We start from the raw sequence: 24,050 nt of genomic DNA on the forward strand, positions 1-24,050 counted from the left end.
TATATATATATATATATATATATATATATATATATTCCTCATATTATTCTCACGGTTTTTTTAGGAATCTTCAAAGTTGTCATTGATTAGGGGGAGTGTTGTGAGTGGGATCATCACCGATATAAACCATCAGATAACTGCTAATGGTTGCTTACGCCCTTTTACAGGGATTGCTCGTTCAGAAGTGATGCCTTCCGAATGGGCACAAATATACCCCTTCAATCTGTAAATATACACACACATTCAATCAATAGGATCATCTCTTAATTCTTTGTTCTCTCAATCTCTCTGTTAACATTTTACACCAACAAAACCCAGTACCACACACGCCTACTGAACTACCCCCTGATTGGTTGGTGCATCAGGAGCCCTCATATGTCCTCGAGACAGGTACAATACAACGCATGCATGTGCGAATATAGAGCCCTGTCATCCTTGTAACAAGCGATAAAGAACCGTTAAAAATAAGTTTTGACTTGAATGGTTAATAGAGGTGGTTGTACCTCTTATCTAATAGGAATTAAATTTTATATTTACTTTTTTTATCAAGGTGAGATTTTCTTTCAGCAGTAGATGATGTGTCCATCAATAGTGAGATGCCTGTAATGACTTTCTCAATCTTCAAACTCCGTATCTTTGGTTTCCAGTAGACGATGCATAAGTGCGTGTGTGTGATAGTGTGAATATGTGTATACGTCTACTAGTTGTACTAGTATTTCTTAAAAAATCAAGAATGGTGTGAGTCAATAGAATTTTTGCAGAAATTTCTTAAGAACTAACTTAATTCCTATGTTTCAAACGAGTTCGGGCGATGCCATTCATGCACCGTCAACCTAACAACGAAGCATGGCAAGATCACACTATAATGTTGAGGTGTGGTAAGCAGATCCAAATCCTCTACAGTGAAAAAGCCAATGCAAAGAACTGTAGCGCACGTAGTAATATGTGTCTTGCGCTACAATTTTTTTCCGTAACTATTGTTGATACAATAATCGTTGGTATTGTGCTGTGTTTTACACTGTAACCGTCTACTGTAGCGACTTGACTGTTGCAGCCCAATCGAACTGTGCATATTTGGTATTACTGCAGGGAGCTATTCACTCTACATATGCCACTCCAATGGAGACGATCCAAATCCGTGGTAAGACTATCTCCAATCATATTCCCTTCATTTCGTTTCCTTCCCGATTTTCTTCCTTGTTCCTATTCCCTTTATTTCCTCTTATCTTCAACAGCTTTCCTTCGAGGGAAATCGCGAAAGAAACGGAGAGAGAATCCCGTCTTGAAGGGAATGACCCTGAGAATCTCGTCGTGAAGAGAACCGTGAAAGGAAACTGTTGGAAGCGTTGAAGGGAACAGAAATTCTTTCACGACGAGAATCTGGACGTGAAGAGAATTCGTTGGCTTTGGTCTAAGGCCTCATTGTGTCTCTTCTACTAGACTATGGCTCGGATGAAGTGGTGACTAGGCTGGTGGCTTAGGCTGGCAAGTGGGCCCATCCATCTCCCATGTGAACCCTCATCTCCGATGCCCAGTGGCAGTTTGCCACGCTCAAATCATGCCATCCCCAAAAACTAATCTGGTTCTGACATGTGGGCCCGGATCTCTGGAGCCGTGTCTGGGTGGGGCCCTTCTCCAGTGTAGTAGAATTTGTTTACCAACTTCTTATGGTTTTCACCGGTACGTTTCTCGGATTCTTTTTCTACCTTCCCTTCTCTTACTTTTCTTCACGATTTTCTAAAGTCTCCTTTCTCCTCCTCCTAGTTGTCTTTCCCCCGCGAGGGCGAGAGAGACCACGCGCAGGGGTAGAGAGAGTGTGGAAGCAGCAGCAGCCGCCGCGGCCATGGCGAGCGCAGCCGGCGGGCGGGACCCGCTCGTCGCCTCCGAGATCCACGGCTTCCTCACCTGCGCAGGTCGACCTGCCCCGCTCGAGCGCGGCTTTTCTACTCCAACCTCCCCTGCGTTTTCTCTTCTTTTCTTTTGGTACTGTTTGGTGCCGCGATTCTGTAGTTCTCGTGGGTTCTGTATGTTTCCCGTGACGTGGTTCGACTGAGCTCTGGTGCTTCTTTGCCTGATGCCTCGCTCTTGTGGTTTTGGGGGTTTCTTCTAAGTGTTGTGCATACGCGTTTCCCCATTTCGGATTGTAAATGGTGTATTTCTGGCATAAATGATTTGAGCTGTTTTGTTGGTATCGAAGACTGAGCGAGATTGTATTTCTAGGTCTCTGTTCGTATTGGTTTTTTTTTTTCTTTTGCGAGGTCTGTTCGTATTGGTTCTGTCCTTGGAAATTGATCGACTGCTTTGTGAGTGTTTGGTTTGCTCAGTTCTCTTGGTTCATCTGCTCCTTTCTGTTTCTTTTCCCCTCAAATTTTGGTCTGCGAAGTTTAAGAGCTTGAATATTAGCTTAAGTTTTACTCAATAACAAAGAAAGTTACGCTGCCTGCTTTCCAAACTTTTTACTGCTTAAAAAGAGAAGCATTGTGCTGTTTCTTGCGCCGAATTCTTACATGTGTATGTTGCCGGGGTGGTTGGTGGACAGACTTGAACTTTGAGAAGTTGATGGCGGAGGCGGCGGGGCGCTGGTTCCGGCCGAACGAGATCTACGCGGTTCTGGCGAACCACACAAGGTTCAAGGTCCATGCACAGCCAATCGACAAGCCCGTGAGTATGTGTTCTGCATTCACCATAAACCCCTGACCTTGCTGCACCCTACTGTCGTGCTTGTTTAGTTTCAATAACTTAATTCACGATAAATGTGAATAAAAGGGAACATAACAGAGGGGTGTGTTAAAGTTTCGACTGTCGAGTATATGATGGCTGCTGTTCTTTGAGCTTCCGGCTGAACAATTTGATTATTGTGTCGTACAAATAGTAGCAACTAGGAAATATCCCTAAGTTCAGAATCACTAGGTTCATTGCTTAGGTAGATAATATGATGGCTGAACTAATACCAATCATAAGAGAATAGATGAATGCACATTGGATATTGGAGTGCAAGTGAGACCGACTTGATTGACTTAAATCGTTCTTTAACTAAATGTTCGTGGCTTCGTGCACAGTAGCCATGTTGTTATTATTAATCCTTCTTTTCTTTCCTTTCCTTTTGGGAATCTTCTGCCTTTATTTTTAGTAGCTACTCATTGGAATACCATCCCTATGGTCATAAGAGAATACATTATGAACTTAATAAGCATGATATGCCCTTAGCACCAGTTAAGATGGTGTTTCTGATTCTTGCACCTGTCTTTTTGTGTTTTAGTTTCAACTCTTCAAAATTCCATCTCTAGGATCATAATCGAATACGTGAATATAGGTTAAAATGAACATGTTCTTATGGTATTGGATGTAAATCCAAACTTGGTTTTTGCTTGCTGTGAATTCTTCTTTTTTGTGCCTATGTCATTTGCTATGGGAAACTTCCACTTATTCACATTGACATTGCTCTTTCATTTGCTTACCCATCCCTTTAGTTTTGCAGCGACTTGTCACTAAAACGTTTTTCTCTACTAATATATCACTGTATCTTCTATAACATCATTTATTATTTGAGGGAACCATTTTTTCCCTTTTGTGCTACTTGTATAATTTTTTGGCTGTCATTATTCCTGCATTAAGTTATTCATACAAGGGTGTAGATCCGATTGCACTACCTTGCGAGAATGTCTACATCTTCAAGTTCTTTTGCAAAAAATGTGTGTCTTACATTAGTCTTCTAATTCTAACATATTTCTATCAGAAAATGGTTTGTGCATTCCAAACAACCATCAGCTGTAACTTTCTTTTAAATCAGGTGGTACTGTTGTTCTATATGACCGTAAAGTTGTCAGAAACTTCCGTAAAGATGGTCATAATTGGAAGAAAAAGAAGGATGGCAAGACTGTCCAAGAAGCCCATGAAAAATTAAAGGTAATATTTTAATAACGGAAATTTTCTGTTTGCTTGCTGTTACTTTCTACAATTCTAGTTCCTCCCCCATTATTGGTGATTTGTCTTATTTTGTAGATTGGTAATGAAGAAAAGGTTCATGTCTATTATGCTCGAGGTGAGGATGATCCTAATTTCTTCCGTAGATGCTACTGGCTGCTTGACAAGTAAGAATCTTCTGTCATACCTTTTGTTTGTACCTAAGCTTTATGTTATGTGCTGTCTGCGAGCTGTCAGTTTTTTTCTCCCTATTCTCTAAGCTGAAATTTAGCTTTATACTAGAGGTAGTCAGGTAGGATGCCATCTTCCTGTGCGATCAGGAATTAGCTTTATGCAATAGAATTTATATTTTAGTTTTGTGACTCCATGCTTCTTGCCCACATGCAGAAGTCAATTGAGATATCCTTATCTTGGCAAGCCAAATCATAAGGTTGTAGATTGATCGGATAAATACTGATACTACTAGATGGATAATTTAAAGCATTGTAATATGTAGCCATGCAATTGTATGGACAACTCGGCTAGTTTCTAAGAATGAAAATTGTTGTCAAAATCGAGTTCAGTTGAGTGGAATAGATCTGTAACAAGGGAAAAAAATCTTTTAAAGCTTACAGAATGTGAAACAGATGTCATAAGTTTCCTAATATTGTTCCACCAAAACTATGTCTTTGTCTTTTGCATTGTATGTATCAGATGCAAAATTGGATAGAAATATCATGCCAGTTCTCTTTGCTGACATAATTCATGGTTGTTTCTTGTTCAGAGAGTTGGAGCGCGTAGTTCTTGTTCATTATCGTCAAACATCTGAGGTTGGTTGTTTCTGTTTTGTAGTTAATATTCCTTCACTATTTGTTCTGGATGCTTGGGTAAGGAAAGTTGAATTTTTGTGTGCTTAATCAGAAATACTCCAGATGTGTATTTTGAGCTTCTCGTCAAACATGTAGATTTCATTAAAAGAAGGCATATTTCCTTAGGACATTGTTAAGGATGAAGAGAAGGCATATTTCCTTATGACATTGTTAAGGATGAAGAGAAGGCCTGCTTTAGGAATCATGTTTTTTTTGTTCTTTTCTATTGTCACATTGTTGGATTTGGATGTCCAATTGATTCTAAGGTCTGAGTGGCTGGGTCTGCTCAGCTTCTCTTGCCAAGACATGATGTAGCCTGTGATCTTAAAATAAATTAAGGGAATTCATTCAATCACTAACTCTTTGGAACTCTAGGACCACATTCTATACTCATCCATACTAGAGTTTCTTTTTATGCATAATGATTAGCTTCTGTCCTGAGACAATTGAGTCCTCTGTTTCTTTAACATTTCTTTAAGGAATTGTTAGCTCTTTGGCTGACAAAGCATTATACATCAAGAGCTTAGTGAGTCTACATTTATCTTATTTTCAAGTTATCACGGTAGACAAACCTTTAAAAGAATCATAAGCAGGTGGTTGCCATGGCTCTTTATGGACAAATGTCTTGTGATGACTGATGACACAAAAGTATCCTTAGCATAGCTGGATATGAGTAGCTAGAAACTTGAAAATGAATTAACGTGCTCTTTGTTTCACAAATTATCATTTTATTTCTACTGTGTAAGCTTATTAGACCAAGATGCTACAGGCTCTGTTTTGTTCAGTCTGCTAATATATTCTATACTGACCAGGAAACTGCCATACCACCTCCACATACAGAAGCTGAAGTAGCTGAAGTGCCTCCGATCAACATGATTCATTACACCTCTCCTCTGACCTCAACAGGTTCGGCCTCTGCTCGCACTGAGCTATCTTGCGCTGCTGCTGCACCAGAAGAAATTAACTCACATGGCGGCGGAGCGATTTCTAGTGGTGAGACATACTTAGATCCCAAACATTTGTTCAGTATCTAATTATATATGTACTCCTTTGCCAGTTTCTACATCTATGAGCTTTTGAAATATGAAACTACAATTTTCGAGAATTAGACCTGCTTTTCTTGATAGTTTCAAAATTTATAATACTTACCATACTTACCTATAGATGTCATAATGTTTAAAGTATATACTGTTGTATGTCTTACAAATTCTACTTCTCTATATTTATTTTTGAGAGGTCTGCTACTGTATCCTTGTTTGGTGATTTTGTAGAAACTGATGATCATGATTCTAGCCTGGAGTTATTTTGGGCAGAACTATTGGAGTCATCTATGAAAAATGATGCTTCTGTTTGCGGTGGGATTTTTGACATAGCTGCAACTGCAATTTTTTGGTATCTATTGTTGTAGAGATTGTAATCCTGCTTATTATGTAAAACAGATGGATCTTTGACATCCAATCAGCAGACTCAATACAGGATGATGGATTCTGGAAATATCTTGAACACGAATGCTACAAGTAATGTAAGTGAGCTAAGTGTGCCGCCATAACCCACAGTTTTTGAATTGCAATGGTACATGATTGAAGTCTTGCACAAAATTATTGCTTCTTTACATTGCTAACCACACTATAATTGTACTCCCTCCAGTAAAAAATACTTGACGTTTTGGACATGACACGGTCTCCAATGTGTAACTTTGACAATGTTCGCATAGACCATTGTCTAGCACGTCTAGACGATGAGTAGTCGCTTGTCAGCCTCGGGGTCCATTCTAGGGTTTAGACGCATCTCTAGATGGCTAGACCGTCTAGATGATCAACTCTAGTCAAAGACGGACAAATCTAGACGGTGGCTGGACACAACTCGGCTACGTGCGTGACTAGGCGGTCTTCTTGGTGATGCAAAGTTTGGCACCTGGCGGGTCCGTGCAGGAGGATTGTTTTTGCCACGGGCGGGACCAAATTTCGGCACCGAAACTATTTCCCGCACCGCACAAAACCTAAACCAATCCATCCATTCCCCATTCGTTTCTCGACTCTCATCCCATTTGTGGCGGTGCCGCCGGTTGTAGCCATCCCGTGCCCGCGCTTGCGCCATCACCCACTCCTACGATGTTGCCTGTGCCGTCGCTGCGGCCTCGCCCAAGCCGTCGCCCACCCCTGCTCCTACACCGTCGCTCGCGCCTGTGGCCTCGTCCGAGTTGTCGCCCACTGCCGTGCCCACACTGTCACTTGCACCATCACCCCTTGACTCCACAAACTCCCTGTCGTGGACAAGTACTAGCTCTGATCCACTGATTTATGTATGCTCCTCCACCGAATCTATGCTCTAGCTCTACTCCCCTTAAACGACGCGCTTCGGATCTATGCTTGCATTTTTGCTGCTACACTACAAAATCGTCTAGACCGTCTAGTCGCCATCTAGCCTAGTCACTAGTCATTGGGTGACCGATTATTTGTGTCTAGCGTTTAGGTGAACATTGAACTTTGATCACTATCTTCTACTAAAATATATTTATAAAATCTAATAAATTTACGAGATTATGAAAGTATTCTTCAAGACAGATCTACGCATATGATTTTCATGTTTTCAAACTAAATATTTTTAAAGTTATTGTTGGTCAAATTTCTAAAAGTTTGACCGAATCTTGTCCAAAACATCAAGTATTTGTGACAGGAGGGAGTAGCTCTTAATTTCTGTAGCTTGTACTTTTTCTCCCATGAGTATTTTAAGGGGGCTATTGTAATCTAAGGTTTTTAAATTGCAATATATATGGTGAAATCTTGCATGAAATTATTTCTTCTTTACATTGATAAATTTAGGGCCTATTTGTTTTTTATTGTGATTCTAACAATCCAGATTTTGATTCTCACAATTTAGAACCGGATGTACAATTTAAAACAAACATCACCAGATTATTAGAATCTCTCCTCTCTCTCTCCCTCTCCCCTACAGACTCGCCCTCCACCCTCCTCTCATCAGCGCCCCAGGCATATCCACCACCTCCTCCGTGCCCCCCCCCCTCTCATCATCTGCCCGCAGCACTGGTCCACCGTTAATGCCAGTGCCATGAGATTCGCCTCGCCGTAGCCGCTGGGATCCGCTCCCGTCATCTCCTCCACCTCGTCGACGCAGAACTCGATCCAGCACGGGGCCTTGCCGGTGACAGGGTCCAGGCTCGGGCGGGCTGTTGACGGCGGTGCGGATGATGACACCGGCGGCGGGATCGGCGCAGAGAGCTGGCACCAGAGCTGCGCGTTGGGGGGCGTCTTGGCGGCGAAGGCGAGGAGGACGTCCGCGATGTTGGCGCTAGCGAACATGACGCCGGAGTCGGAGACATGGAACACCGGGTTGCCGGCTAGGCAGGGCATCACCAACACGTAATGGTGACCGTACACTGGGATGAGAGGCGGAGGCGGCACCTGTCCTACCTGTCGGCCGAGGGCGGGAGGGACAGGTAGAGTCGTGGCGATGGCGGCGGGGACCTCTTGTGCGGTGAAGCGGAGGAGGCCGGCGGGGGAGCGGTAGTCTGGGAAGCCGTCTCCTGAGGGCACGACGAGGGCGAGGAGCTCTCGGAGGTCGGGAGGGAGCCGGCGGGCCGTTGATGGCGGCGTGGGACAGCGGGTGCGGGAGGCCGTGCGGGAGGAAGAAGCGAACCGTTATTTTGTAATACAATGGTGGGTAAATATGTGTCACAATCTGCTAGAAGCAGTCTTTTCCTGGATTGTGGATTATGGCATAATCTGGTCTCAGATTGTGAATTGTGGATTGTAGAATCGTCCTGTTTGTTTTAGATTATGATTTTAGAAGCTAGAATCCACAATCAAAATAAAAAACCAACAGGCTCTTACTATAATTGTGCCCCTTAATTTGCTTCACCGTTTAGTTTTCTTTACATTGCTAAATTTATTAAAACCTGAGCTTTGAATTTAGAATAGTTTACCGGTAAAAATGATTACTCTAGAATTTTTAGGGGACCACTTGTCTTTCTTGCAACTTCCTTTCTTTGGCGATACTCAGGGTCTGCAATGTTTTCTATGAATGAAACTAATTCTTTCCTGTTATAATATATCTGTCCTGTGCATAGGTGATTATTCTGTCAATCTGATTATATGCTGCAAAGAAGAAAACAAAGTGCACTCCTTAGATATTCATTATTCCTTTCTCTTGTGTTAAATGTAATTTATCTTCAATCCATGCGGGATCTCAGTCATAAACATCTGTATTTGTGTGCATGCTAGGTCCTGCATTCTTGGATTGTCTCCCTATGCAAGATTAGTGTATTTGTGCATCGGTGTGAATAACTTGTTTTCTTGTATTTTTCTGTATCTATGATGACGGATTAGATGCATCACTAATTTTTCTGCAGGCTACCTTTTCTCCACCAGCTAATGTAATTTCAGAAGCTTATGCTACTAATCCTGGCCTCAATCAAGTATCCGAGAGTTACTTTGGAGCTCTTAAACAACAAGCAAACCATTCTCCATCTCTTTTAACTTCTGATCCAGATTCTCAGTCAAAGCAACTTGCAAACTCTTTGGTGAAAACTCCAGTAGATTGTAACACTCCTAATGATGTGCCTGCTAGGCAGAACAGTTTTGGACTGTGGAAGTACTTGAATGATGATATTTCTTGTATAGGGGATAATCCAAGCTCATCCATACTCACCACTCAACAAGTGACCAATGAAAGAATCTTTCACATCACTGATATCTCCCCAGAATGGGCTTATTGTACAGAGGATACGAAGGTTTTTCCCTTTCATCCTCTATTGAGCTTCCATGCTTTCTAATTTTATTTCTCTTCAGTTGTTCAATTCTCATGGAAAATGTCTGCTTCACCTTCATCTGTTATGAACTACTCAAATCATAGTTTGTTTTAAGTTTTAACTATCTACCAGGCACTTCCTGGTTGGGTGGTCCCTACCATAACTGCAATGTACTGAATATATGTATTATAGAAAAATTTACACACGTGATCTGTGTGAGCTTATAGGTTTTTTAGATCTATATTCTATTAAATTGCAAAATTAATAATGGCAACGTAATTGTAGGTCCTGGTGGTTGGATACTTCCATGAGAACTACAGGCATCTGTCTAGTACCAATCTCCACTGTGTAATTGGTGACAAATGTGTTGCCGCAGACAGTGTTCAAGCTGGCGTTTACCGTTTCTTGGCTACACCACATACTCCTGGACAAGTGAATCTTTATATGACTTTGGATGGGAAAACACCAATCAGCGAGGTTTTGAGTTTTGACTACCGTATAATGCCTGGCAGTTCATTGAAAAGTGACCTAAGCTTGGTTGAGCATGAGCCCAAAAAGTCAAAGCTTCAGATGCAGATGAGACTAGCTCGTTTTTTGTTCTCTACAAACAAGAAAAAGATAGCACCAAAGTTCCTTGTAGAAGGTAGCAAAGTTTCCAATCTCTTATCAGCATCCCCAGAGAAGGAATGGATGGATCTATTGGAATTTGTTACTGATCCTAAAGGCCCTTATGTTCCTTCTACTGAGGGCTTGCTTGAACTAGTGTTGCGAAATAGATTGCAAGAGTGGCTTGTTGAAAAAATAATTGAAGGCCATAAGTCAACAGGCCGTGATGATCTAGGGCAAGGACCTATCCATCTGTGTTCTTTCTTAGGCTATACTTGGGCCATTCGCTTATTTTCTTTGTCAGGATTTTCCTTAGATTTTCGTGATTCTTCTGGTTGGACAGCTCTGCACTGGGCTGCACACTATGGGAGGTATCCTCTATTTTCTGAAATTCCTGACTTCTTTTCTTTTGCTGACTAACATGGACAATATATAATGAGAAAATTGTGTCTTGTATGAGTTCTGGCAAATATATGTTTATCATGCCGACTGAATGAATAATAGAAAAATGTGGAAAAAATAATTTCCCGTATGGGTTCTTGCATTTGGGATTGTGCTTATATATTATAAAAGTCAAACTTAGTTGGAGATAACCGAAAAGAAACCAATACCAGTTGGTAAAAGGATGGGCCAAACTTTGTTTTGAAAAACCTGCTACATTGGGGATGTCTGAGTGAAAAGGATCTCGAAAATCGGGTTTTCTATTAGGTAACGATCTCAGCGATATCTGGTTGATCTTTGTTGGAGGCGACTGGACCTTTGTTGGGATGGACTTATCTTGTAGATTCTTACAGTCATCTGGTGGTATCTTAATTTTTTATTATGTTCTTTTGCTAGGGAAAAAATGGTTGCTGCTCTTTTGTCAGCTGGAGCAAATCCAAGCTTGGTTACAGATCCTACTCCTGAGGTCCCTGGTGGATACACTGCTGCTGATCTGGCAGCAAGACAAGGTTATGATGGCTTAGCTGCATATCTTGCTGAGAAAGGGTTAACTGCTCATTTTGAGGCCATGTCACTGTCCAAGGATTCTAAGCGATCACCATCAAGGACACGATCAACAAAACTGCATACTAACGAGTATGAAAACCTTAATGAACAAGAACTATGCTTAAAAGAATCTTTAGCAGCCTACCGTAATGCTGCTGATGCTGCCAGCAATATCCAAGCTGCACTCAGGGAGCGAACTCTTAAGCTTCAAACAAAAGCAATTCAGTTGGCCAATCCCGAGACTGAAGCAGCTGAGATAGTTGCTGCTATGAGGATTCAGCATGCATTCCGGAACTACAACAGAAAGAAAATGATGAGAGCTGCTGCACGAATACAGAGTCATTTCCGCACATGGAAGATACGGAGGAACTTCATGAACATACGAAGACAAGCTATCAAAATACAAGTAAGCTTCTGCATGTTTTTATTATGTGTTTTGTTTTCTACTTTCTTTTCCTGGGGATTCATTTTGTTCATCTTTTTTTTTCTCGAACAATGCATGAGAGTTGCGTGTCATTTCATTATAAAAGAAGAAAAGAAATACAAAGTAAAACAACAAGTCCACTCACTTACAATGCTTATAACATACGCACCACAGTAATTTTAAAAAGCGACCAGAACAGGGGCTCTAAGCTATCCTATCAGCATTCAGCAAGCACCGGAGCTCTTTGGCTCTGGCTGCACACCAGAGGACACCCTCTTCTTCCACTGACCTCATGACCAATCTCGCGTTTGGAGTAGTGCCATTGAAGACACATTTGTTATGATGCTTCCAAATCTCCCAAGCAGTTAGGATGATCAAGGAATTGAGACCCTTTCTTTGTTGCTTGGTCGGCACCACCAACTCAAGAACACTACAGCATCAGGTTGTGGCGCCACAGCTTGAAGGCCAACCTTGTTGAGGGCCTCAAACCATACTTGCCGGGCGACCACGCATGCAACCAGCAGGTGCTGAACGGATTCATCCGATTGATTACACAAAGGGCAGGCCGCCGAATGTGGCAGCCCACGTTTGGCCAATCTATCCGCCGTCCAACAACGATTAAGAATGGCGAGCCATAAGAAGAACTTACATCATAGTGGCGCCCAGGATTTCCAAATGCATCGCCAAGGTGCAAACCTAATGGAGCCGACGAAGAACGCATTGTAGGCTGATTTGCTAGAGTAGACCCCTGAGCCTGACAGTTTCCACACGTGCTGGTCTTGAGTACCATGCTGCAGATTGAATCCTTCCAAAATGTCCCACAATTGTAGATACTCAACTATCGCTTGTACGGTCAAGGCACCTCTGATGTCGGATACCCAGCGACGATCTTCTAGACCCTGTGCCACCGTCCGTTGATTGATCGCCCTCCTAGGGACCAGCACCAATAGATGAGGGCCCAGCTCCGATATGTTCCTTCCATGAAGCCACCGATCTAACCAAAACTTTGTATTAGCTCCATCACCAACTAGGGACACGGTTGCCATGGCGAACAAAGCTCTAGAGTTTGAGAGAACTTGCAGCTGCAGCCCTGCCCATGGCCATGATGGTTCCGTCTTTTGCAGCCATAACCATCGCACACGAAGTGCCCAGCCGAGGGTAGATAAATCATGGATGCTCAACCCACTGAATTGTATTGGCCGACATACCCTCTGCCATGAAACCAAACAGTTGCCCCCATTTGCTTGCTGCTGACCTTTCCAAAGAAAACCTCATCTTAATTTATAGATTGCCTTGAGAACCCATTTGGGGAGGTCCAATGCTATCATGTGGTATATAGGAGTTTATTTTTGGATAACAAATTTGAAATTCTGTGCCTTGTTATGTTGTATGTATCTCATGTATTGTGTAGTCTAATGATTCAAACATCTGCTCAGGCTGTATACCGTGGTCACCAAGTGAGAAGGCAGTACCGCAAGGTAATATGGTCTGTTGGAGTCGTGGAGAAAGCAATTCTGCGATGGAGAAAGAAGAGAAAAGGCTTACGTGGCATTGCAACTGGAATGCCAGTCGCAATGACTACAGATGCAGAACCTGCAAGCACTGCAGAAGAGGACTACTTCCAGGTTGGCCGGCAACAAGCTGAGGACAGGTTTAATAGATCAGTAGTACGTGTTCAAGCTCTGTTCCGTTCATATCGGGCACAACTGGAGTACCGAAGGATGAAGGTTGCTCATGAGGAGGCCAAGGTATGGATTTAACCCTCGCCAATACCATCTGTCATGTGCTTCTTATCTCTAAATGAAGTTAGTTTCACAGAAACAAGTGCTATCTACTGTTGGTGTTATTCTTTTGTTTTAACTTTTGCTGCTTGTTGTGTGCTTACACTTATTTTAGCAGTTCCAATATGAATGCAAATGTTCTGAATGGAGTAAACCTGTCGTCTGCTGGCAGTAGTTAGATTTTGCAGAAATATTTAAATTTCAAATGTTCAAAATGTGCAATCCACAGGGAAGCACCGTGCTTTGTAGATGCTTGTTATAAACTGTACCAAACTTTCTATGTCGATGCCTGTTATATAAACACTACCAGGCCTTACTTCTGTGCTTGTCATTGTATTTTGCAGGTGGAGTTCAGTCAGTAGTTACGACCGGCGGCATCTACGCTGGAAATGAAGTGCCTTCTAGGATCTGATAGTTCTTTTAATCCTCTTCTGTTGTACATTTGAAGGTTCAGCCGTAGTTTGCTGATGCTGTAATCATAGGACTATCTGATGCTTTCGGTAAGTCTGGCAATGTATTTGCTGTTAGCCTGTTAGTTGGCGAAAGTGGCATGTGCTTGTAGGTCTAGTTTATGCAGATGCAAGTGCAAATAAGGCTGTAAATGCTAATAATCAGTTCCACCTGATTATATCCAGGTGATTTTATCCATTGTTGCGCTTCCCATCCTTTTCTATTTAACTTAATTTGACGGTATTTTCTCATGGTGAATTGCAAGTAAGCGAAGAACTAACGGAATCGATCGAACCGATTGTTAAAACGGCAATGAAATGCTTAGACTACTACATCACACGATGGTGAATTGCAAGTTAGCAATTCTGAAGAATCAACAATTGAGCTGAACTGTTACAACCAGTGATGTACGTGTACAACTTTCTGTCTTGGGCTAAAGTTCTACACTCTGCATAACACAATTGGTTGAAGCAATGTTGAGAACCACATTGTATGATCAGCATAAAAGATGATGAAATGCAATCAATCAATTCCAAAGAATTAATACAATCGAACTAACTGTTACAAACAGTACAACTACCTGTCAAAACTAAGGGCACATTTGGATTGCAACTATATTTGTCAGGCTTAAACTTAGCCAAGTGTAGTTTATCGTAAGAAATATGGCTAATAAATTTTTAATCACAAGTATAACAAAGTTAATTAAAAAATATTAAATGTATGACGTATGAGTCAATAAGTTAAATAAAGTATGACTAATTATAGTTGTAACAGTCAACTAAATAATTATCTTAAAATCTATGATATGATAATATTAAACTCAAACCAAACATACCCTACGTCAAGCTACACTCTGCATCAAAACTTGCATCCGTCGTCGATCTAGCCATCAGCCTATGAGGAGGTCCACCTCGATGTAGGCAGGATCGAATGCTGGACACGGCAAGCCGCCACTGCACCCGACGCCGTCGAGCAATTCGTCAACAGTGACCACAGCGGCGAGGGACACCATCACGTCGTGGTCCGTAAGCGGGCCGTGCACCGTCTGGACCGCGCCGTCCGCCTCCGAGCCAGCGCGTGGCAGCAGCACGGCGCCCTACTGCTACTCGTCGCTGCCGAACAAGCGTCTCGCGTAGAACGTGCAGGGGTCCTCGCCGTCGGGGACATGGATGGCCATCGCGTCGTCGTCGTCATCATCAGTCATCAGGAAGGTCTCGATCTCCTGCAGTTGCAACACCAGCTGCTCGCTGCTGTCGGCGGCGGCGCCCTGTGAAAAAAATTATCGTCGAAAAAAAATCGATAATCCTATTTATTGGTAGGGTCCCGTAAATGTTACCGGAGGTTAGTGATAAACAGGATTATCAGATTTATCGGAATTAGGTTTTATCGGAGGCTCTCCAAGGATTGTATGCGTATTGCGATTCTGGCTGGCTTTCCGCCGTGTGTTCTGTCTCTCGGAACTCCGGCACCGGCGCACGTCACAGTAGGTTGCACTCGAGGCTTCTGGCGAACAGCATGCGGTGGCGGATAGAGGAGCCAGTAGATATGCTCATCCACCTCTATCCTTTTTTCTTCTTCCTTTTCCTCTCTCTCATCCATGGTAAAAAAATTGTTGGAGGCTTAAGGGATTTTTATCGGCTACGAAACAGTAGAGGGTTGGAGCCCCCCACCCCCTGGATCCGCCCCTGCCGTCTTGGTCTTCCACGTCGGTCTGTCGCCACGCTCGGCGCTAGGTGGAGCCCCATCGAGGTGTTCGCCGCCGTCCCCCAGATTCCTTTTGCAGACGGACGTCACCGCCGCTGACGCTTTCGAGCGACCAGGCCCCCAAGGCGACTTGTAAATCTTGCAGAGAATTGTGTCGCCGCCATTGACACACTCAACGCTGTATTCGGCCATGACCCACCCTGGCTTCTCAACCACCCTGACACCATCCTCACATGATACGAGAACTTCTGCAGGTGCCCACTGGCGCTCCCTTTCACCGCCTTCGAACGGGCCTCAGAGTGCCAGCACTCCCTGCCATCGGTGTTGTTGATGGTTCGCGGTTTCTTCTTCCGCAACGTGCCAACGTAGCGCACGGGGCTGAAGAAGTACCACACCCGGCCATCCCTCGGCGGCGGTGCAGGGCGCGAACACGTGATCGGCAACTAGCTTGTCCGCCCGGGCTGAGCAGACGGAGCAGATGTCGGCATTGGCGAATAAGAGGCTGCAGGAGTTGGCGAGGTCGTTGATCTTGCCGGCGATCTTGCCTTTCGTCTCTGGGGGAGAAGAGGTAGCCCTTAGAGAGGTCGATGTCACAGCCTCACCTGCGGCTGGGACAAGGCAGAAGGGAGATGACAGGCGCAATAGCGAAGGGTGAGTTTGGGGAATTGGGCCGTAACTTAAGGACCACACGGGCCCGTGTGGTCCGGCCTAAGACAACTGAACTGTGCCCATGGAAGCCCACTTGATCTGTTACAATTTGGTGAGAAGAATGCTATTCCCTCTTATCCTAAATATAAATTTATTAGGATATAGATAAAGTCTTCGATATGATACTTTGACTACTACAGTAATATCTATAAAAAATCTGCATCGTTTTTTATTCCCGGCTTTGCAACCGTTTAACTCCAGCCACAGAGGGATTTTTTTTAAGCAAAAGGTAGATGATTCTCTACCTTATGGTTTCATTGATCAAATAAGTCAGTGGAACAAGCCAAATACACAATGGCAAAAAATATATATAGAGAAAACAGAGAAGAACAAGGGAAAAACATGTAAAAAGGAAAAGGAAGAAGAAACAACCAAAAGAAAGAAAATAAGACTTGTCAAAGATTAGTGCCCGACAGTATATCCGTAATTAAATTGTGATATCTTTGAGATCAGAGATCGAGCAGGAAATAAGACACATGATGTATACATGTTTAGACCCTCGATTGGAGTAATACCCTACATCCGATGTGGATGATGTTGTATATTAATATCTTAAGTATGAGCAATGTGGCTAGACCTATTATAATAGAGGGGACTAGATCTAGACTAGTCTATAGTTGAAGTCGCTAAGTATCTTTGATTGCCAAGGTCTTGATCTTGCTTGCGTCGAGTTGTGTACATGTAGATTGTCTTGTGGTTCAAAAGTTGTCCTCCAGGGGTGAGGGTCCCCACCTTATAAAGGGATTGAGGCATCGCTTTAGTTCTAGCCGTAGTCGTTATTCATCTTGTCAGCCAAGACAAAGCAAATGAAAACATAAACTAGCTGTACTCAAGTCGAACAACCCGATCGAGATCTTCGTATTATATGTCTTCGAAATCTCCAAGTGTATCGGGTCCCACAGATTCGGATCCGTAATATTTAGAGTTGTTAAATATGTGTACAATATATCCTATCTGTATATAATATACTTCTTATATATATATACCCTACGGTTAGATATTCAATAAGATTGATACTTGTGCTCTCCAGTAACGATCGACGAGGGATCAAACCATGCATGTTACGCATGAGACGAGGCACAATGCATTTTTTTAATAATGGAAAAAGGTTTGGGCCTTTTATATTGTTTGATGCATACAATACTTGTATATTATTACATCATCTCAGTTTATAGTTAGAAGTTGAAAGGAAAAGAAAGCATAAAATATCATAAGAATATAAATCATCTATCATATAGTCTAGTACTAAATTATCATCTATTCTTAATAGAGAATTTCATAGCTACCACCTATCATGTTTAGAGAATTTCATAGCTACCACCTGTCATGTTTAGCATACTATGTTTATGTTTTCTCTCGCTTTTCGACAGCTGCATTAATATCTAGAATCATAACCAGTAAGAGGTACAAAGCATGCATGACTTCTAAAAGTTCTTGGTCGCCTGGTATGTTTTGCCGAACTGCCAGTCGCGAGGCATGACGTGCCAGGAGGTGGCCTTGCGGTGGTCGCCGGTCATCACGCGGAACGTCAGCGACTCGCCGGTGAGGTCCACCTCCGTCGTCCACAGCTGGCCCCAGCTCCGCTTCATCGGCGTCCACTTGACGCGCTTGTTGCCCTTCACCAGCAGCGCCGCCACGTCCCCGGCGCCGCCCACGTTCGTCACCGTCACCATGTTGTAGAACTGGTTCCCCGTTATCGTGTACCTGATCCCGCCTTGCTTCGCGCACGCCACCCTGGTGAGATCATATGATGTGCAGTGCAAATGCAGCTCATTGCTCCAATTTTATCGGACGTCGAATTAACGGGAAACATGCATATTAGTTCTTGGGTGGACGCAGGCAGAGGTGCGTACTTGCGGTAGGAGATGGGCACGATGCCGGCCTTCTCCTCCGCGATCTGGAGGAACGCCGGCATGGTGAGGTCAAAGTGCTCGCCCTTCTGCCCGTTGACCGGCGGCGGGGCCTGGTTCGTCGCGGTCACCACCACCGGCGCCGCGCCGGCCTTGCTGGTGCTGACGCCCTCCGCGCCCTTCACCTCGTAGCACGCGCCGCACCCGGCCCCGCCGTCGAACAGCGCCGGGCTCACCGCCGCCGTCTGCATGCCGTACCCTTCAGCCTCCTTGTCCTTGTACCCGCACGCACCCCCCTCCGTCGTGCCGGACCCGTCGCGGCCGCCGTAGAACGTCGCGTGCCCGTCCTTCCACGGGCCCACCGTGAACTTGCCGTGGTTAACGTGGGGCTTGGCGCCGCCGCCGGCCGCCGCGACGTCGGCCAACAACGCGAGCTCGCCGAGCAGCAGCGACGCAAAGAGATGGCGCGCCATCGTCCACGAACTATGGTACGGAATGGAAAGGTAAATCTAGCTAGAACTATATATATACACACGGGCGGCAGGCATTTGAAGGGTTTGGCCATTTTTAGATGCATGCATGCATGCATAGTTGCATTTTTCAGGTGCTATAATTCGATCCTGCGCGACGCAATGAAAGGCTTGGAGCAACCGGAGAACGTTGGGCAGTTTGACAGGGACCAGACCGATCGCTGATCCAGCCTGGATTATGTTCTCCTCCAACTAGCATATCAGTGTTTTTACGTTCCACAGGAGATACCATGAGGTACCATCAAATTATATTTCGGAGGTAACAAAATTTGGTATCTAGCGACCTAAATTTGGTACCTCCCTAGTTATAATTTTCGGGACTTTCCTATGATGGTAAAAAGGCTCGTATATATACAAAGTTACTCTCTCTAATCATAAATACAACATTTTGGACATAATATTGTCTCCCATATACATATTTGACCACTGCACCTACTATATTAACAAAATTCAATAAACTTATGAGATTCTAAAAGTTATTTTTCAAGACAATCTACCACTACGTGAAAAAAAGTCATTAGTGACGGGTGATAACCGATAGTCACGGGTCCTGTATCCGTCACTCTTACGCGTCACTAATGATAAGTCATTAGTGACGGGTGATGATCCGTCACTAATAAGATTATTAGTGACGGGATGATAACTGTGACCCATCACTAATGTTCAGTCATTAGTGACGGGTCGTAACCGTGACCTGTCACTATTGACTGAACATTACTGATGGGTTGTAATATTGATCTGTCGCTAATGACCGATGAAAGTATTTCGTATTTTTTGGACATAAAAAAGTAAAAAAATATATTTTTTCACCCAAGCCATCCTAACGTAGGCTCATCCTATATGTCTCACAAGCCACGCTTTTATCATATTATTTTCAAGTTTACGTTCTATGGGAATCGAACCCATAACCTCCTACTCGCGTGTGTAATCACCTTACCAGCTCTACTATCACACAGTTGCGATAGAAACTGGATATTTTATCCTTTTAACCTTCTTTACTGAAGGTCATTAGTGACGCGTCATAACCCTGACCCGTTACTAATGACTAATTTTGCCAAATTTTATCGAGGGTTATAATTTGATAGGTGTCCCAGAGTGCATTCGGTAAAACGTGTATAACTTTTGCATACGGATTCCGATTTTGACGTTTTTGACTCTACGGACATCTACAGAAAAAGTTACATCCGTTTCTCCTTGACTTAGTCAGATTCGGAGAATTTTTTGAGGCAAAAAATAGTTTGAAAGATTGAATTCTCGTCTTGGAAGTTTCTACATCGTTTTCGGAACGCGTGCTTGTGTCCATAGCCGCCACACCTTACATCAAACTTGAGCAAAAATATACAATGATTCATATTCTAGTGCTACTGAGGTAAGAAAAAAATAAGAGAAAAATAAAATAAAAATAAAAAATATTTGTGAATACCGTTATTAGTGACCGGAGTTGATCATTAGTAACGGGTTACAAGTTGACCCGTCACTAATGACAGGCATAGGATGACCCATTATTAATGAGTAGATCATTAGCGACGGGTTAAGTTGTGACCCGTCACTAATGACTGACCTAGGACGGTGGGAGTAGAAAATGTACGTGCATTAACCTCTAGGGAAAAAATAACAATAGATAATGGGAAAGATGCGTAAGAAAAGGCGATTTGGATGAATGAAACCATCCATTATCCCTCTGACCAATGCGTGGATCTTAAAAACAAGAGCTTTTCCATGGTCCTTGACCAATGCGTGGATCTTAAAAACAAGAGCTTTTCCATGGTCCTTGACCAATGCGTGGTTTGCAAAAGTACCAAGAGTGTGAGTTTCACACTTTTAAAAGACAATCCTAGGGGATGCACCTGAGGGGACAATTTTTTTCACACCTCAGCTTTATTAGGATTTGTGTGGAAGCATCAAGAGTTGGAAACCAACATACCGCAAAAGTGAGATAGCCAAGCTGGCATTACATTGGCGCATGCCACTTTCTAGTCCGCACTCATCCTAGATTTTTGAGATCGGGCTCGGCGCCGGACACGCGCTGAGCTCCTTGATGAACTTGACGAGCCGCTCCAACTCTGTCGCCGTCGCCGCCGACCCTCCGTCCGCAATGGCCCGCTTCACCTGCTGCGCCAGAGCTTGTGCCGACCCCCTAATCTCGGTGGACTCCATCGCCTCCCTCACCATGCTCTCCACTACGGCTCTCACGTCCTTCATGCCCAGTCCGGTCTTCCACAGTCCAAACAGAATCCACAAACCGGCTGTTGATCACCGAAGAACCGGCCCAAGGTAGCATGCCATCGGTGATGACGCACATTGCCTGCTGGAAGCCGTCACCATCAGCTTGGCTTGGGCTCCCCGAGGACATGGACGATGCGAGCAGAGCACGGTACTCGACCGAGGCCACCGCTCGCAGGGACTTGTGATGTTCCATGACGTTGCCCACCGTGCGCGGGTGGTCGTCGGGAAGTCCGTCCGGGACGGACAGGAAGCGGAGGCGTGGCGAAGGCGAAGCGGCTGCGCAGGCGCGCGCGGCCAAGGAGGCAGGGGTTGTGGTTAGTGTGGAGGCAGGGCCGGGCCTGATATTTCGGTGATCCGGATTGAGATTAAAAATGAGACCCTATTAAATATAAGTTTTAAAATATTTATATAGCAGTGGCTCAAAATAATAGTATTATATTTTTATATCATACAAATAGCAGTTGCATGTATCATATGGAAAAAATAGTATGCCCGAATACATAATAACATAAACAGAGAAAACAAGATGCAAACGAGACACACGACTATTTGAGAGGGTAAAATAAAGATATACTTCTCAGTCAAGTCTCTGTATTTATTAGCACCAAGGTTAGCAATCACGACTCTATTACCCAACTTGAAAACAGAAGTCAATTTATCATAAATCTAAAACAAATATAAGAATACGATTATACATGTTAGAGACAATGAATGTAGCTAAGCTTACAAAAGTAAAATAGCATATGAATGTAACTTTACCTGTGAAGATCATCCGAAACAATTTCTTCTAATATTTACAAAAACGAAGTCACTAATGATGGTATCAATATCAATCTCATCTAGTAAATTTTTCTCAATGCATAAGGTAGCCAAACCAGTTAACCTTTCTTGAGACATTACTGATCTCAAATAGTTTTTCAATAACTTCAACTTTGAAAAGCTTCTTTCGACCGATGCCACAATCACAGGTACAATAAATAAGATTCGATAAGCAATAGAAATATTATGATAGCAGTTCACTTCTCTAACAAATTCAAAAACCTCCATAACAGACATTGTTCTATCTAGCAAAGTCAATTGCATAACCCTTAATTCAGATATTAGATCATTTAACTCCACATTAGATGAACCATGTAGATAGAAAGTTTTTGCAAATTTAGTTCAGCAATTTGTTAGTTCAATATTATTCAGTGACTTTAAGGCTTTTGAACTCAGAAAAAACCCGAATACACCTTTAAACACTTGGAGTTCTTCAAATCTATTTTTCAATGGAGTTGTTGCCATATCAACCATGACCAAAAAGTAATTAACTTCAAAGGCCTTCTTAGCTTGCAGTATTTCTTCATTGCAATCAATTTCATCAAATTATTTCTTCCTAAGAGCACGACGTTTTACTGGAAACGATGGCTCAACACCCATTTCAAATGCAAGGTCTTTGGCAATGTTCAAACTAGATGCATACCCTTCATTTCTATACTTCTCAAAGTATTGAATCATACCTTCAATTTGGTGCAAGGCAGAGTCGATGCATATGGATGATGATTGCAACTTCTTGCTCACAGTATTTACAGCAAATAAAATGTCATACCAAATAACCATACCAAGTATAAACTTAAAGCTACCAAGAATATCGAATAAATTTTTTGCATTACTTGTCCTTGTGTTCGGTATCACAAGCTTGATGTAACTCAGACAAAGCTGACCTTAGATGAGAAGCTTGATATCTAATTACTTTAACACTGTTGATTCGACTCTCCCAACGGGTATTGCTCAATGATTTCACAGTTAAACTTGAAACATGGTCAAGCAAAATTTTCCATCTTTTAGTAGAACCAAAAAATAATACATATATTCGTTGCACAATACCGAAAAATGAAATAGCTTTAACATATAATTTTTTCATGTCACAAAGAGTGAGATTAAGACCGTGGCAAGCACATGGTATATACAAAGCTCTTGGATTGATATCAAGCAACCTTTTTTGTACCCCTGGTGTTTTTCTTTCATATTTGAACTGTTGTCGTAACCTTGACCCCTTATATCACCAATGTTAAGACCAAATGACTTCATGGACTCAAGCAATACATTAAAAAATCCCAAACCAGATGTGTCATCCACCTTCAAGAACCCCAGAAAGTACTCCTCAATTTTTATTTTTCTCTTAGACATATTAACACATCGAACTATCAAAGTCATTTGTTCTTCATGACTCACATCAGGGGTACAGTTAAGGATAATGGAGAAATATTTGGCCTCTTTGACAATTTTTAAGATAGTATTTGTAACATTGGAAGCCAAAAGAGAAATCAACTCATTCTGAATTTTGTGACTAAGATAATGATAATGAATTTCATTGTTTTGAATACGCCTAAAGTGGTCTTGCATTACCAAATCAAATTCTGCAATCATCTCAACACAAGCTAAGAAATTACCATTATTATCATTGTAAAGTTGCTCACTGGATCCTCTAAAAGCCAAATTTCGTTTACCAAGATATTTCACAATGGTATTCGTAACAAAACTTGCTTCAACCGTTCTTTCTCCTTTGTGATTTCCTGTTGAAAATCTTTATCAATTGTTTTATTTTTTCTCAATCTAGTACTTAATTCATTCCAAGAGTTAATGCTAGTAATATGCTTGACACTAGTTTCATGTTCTTTGAGCCTTTCGCTGAGATGCCTCCAATCTCTAAATCCATTATCTCCTAATGAACTCTTGCTACTGTTAGATTTGAAAATCTTACAACAGAAGCAAAACACTTTGTCAACATGCTTAGCATAAACCAACAATTTTGTGTCATGTACCTCTCCATTGCTCATTATTCTAGAATAATGAGCATATGGAAAATATCTTGAGTTACCATCTAAAGGGAATTTAAGATTTTCTTCTCTTATAGGTCCCTTCTCAACTAATACGTCCCTTACTTTGTTATCAAGATTACCCCAATTTCTTGGATCATAGATATCCATAGAAAAAATCGGTTGTTCATCAACACTAGCAGATGATTTAAATATATGCTCATGATCACACACATTGTTATCATCCCCATTGGTGTCAATATTTTCTTCTGTAGGGAATTGGTCTTCTGAATTCCCATTAGGTAGTTCCTCCACAACAACTATCGTCAACTCATCCGGGTTCCTTGAACTGCTCGTATTACTCTTAAAAAAATTTGTCAATGGCTCCCTTTTGTGAATCTACCAACTCATCTACTCGTTTCCTTTTTTTCCTTTTTTTCACTGCC

At 42.6% G+C, this 24,050-nt stretch overlaps 2 protein-coding genes across 2 annotated transcripts; one reads left to right on the forward strand and one right to left on the reverse strand.

Moving 5' to 3' along the window:
* Positions 1–1,721: 1,721 nt before the first annotated feature.
* LOC133893617 (calmodulin-binding transcription activator CBT-like) lies at positions 1,722–13,999 on the forward strand. Its single transcript, XM_062334688.1, has 13 exons — positions 1,722–1,913; positions 2,540–2,665; positions 3,791–3,906; positions 4,003–4,091; positions 4,688–4,733; positions 5,585–5,765; positions 6,044–6,127; positions 6,212–6,294; positions 9,142–9,522; positions 9,826–10,517; positions 10,984–11,539; positions 12,994–13,305; positions 13,683–13,999. Exons 1-13 carry the CDS (start codon positions 1,844–1,846, stop codon positions 13,698–13,700), a joined length of 2,754 nt encoding a protein of 917 aa, XP_062190672.1. The 5' UTR covers positions 1,722–1,843; the 3' UTR covers positions 13,701–13,999.
* Positions 14,000–17,624: 3,625 nt separating this feature from the next.
* Positions 17,625–20,782, reverse strand: LOC133892128 (expansin-A26-like). The gene is made up of 3 exons (XM_062332860.1): positions 20,625–20,782; positions 18,054–18,533; positions 17,625–17,934 (listed from the first exon to the last, which is right to left on the reverse strand). The coding sequence occupies exons 1-3, from the start codon at positions 20,780–20,782 to the stop codon at positions 17,625–17,627; spliced, it is 948 nt and encodes a 315-aa protein (XP_062188844.1).
* Between the last annotated feature and the right edge of the window lie 3,268 nt (positions 20,783–24,050).

Source organism: Phragmites australis, chromosome 15 (assembly GCF_958298935.1).
Source record: "Phragmites australis chromosome 15, lpPhrAust1.1, whole genome shotgun sequence".
Classification (NCBI taxonomy): Eukaryota; Viridiplantae; Streptophyta; class Magnoliopsida; order Poales; family Poaceae; genus Phragmites; species Phragmites australis.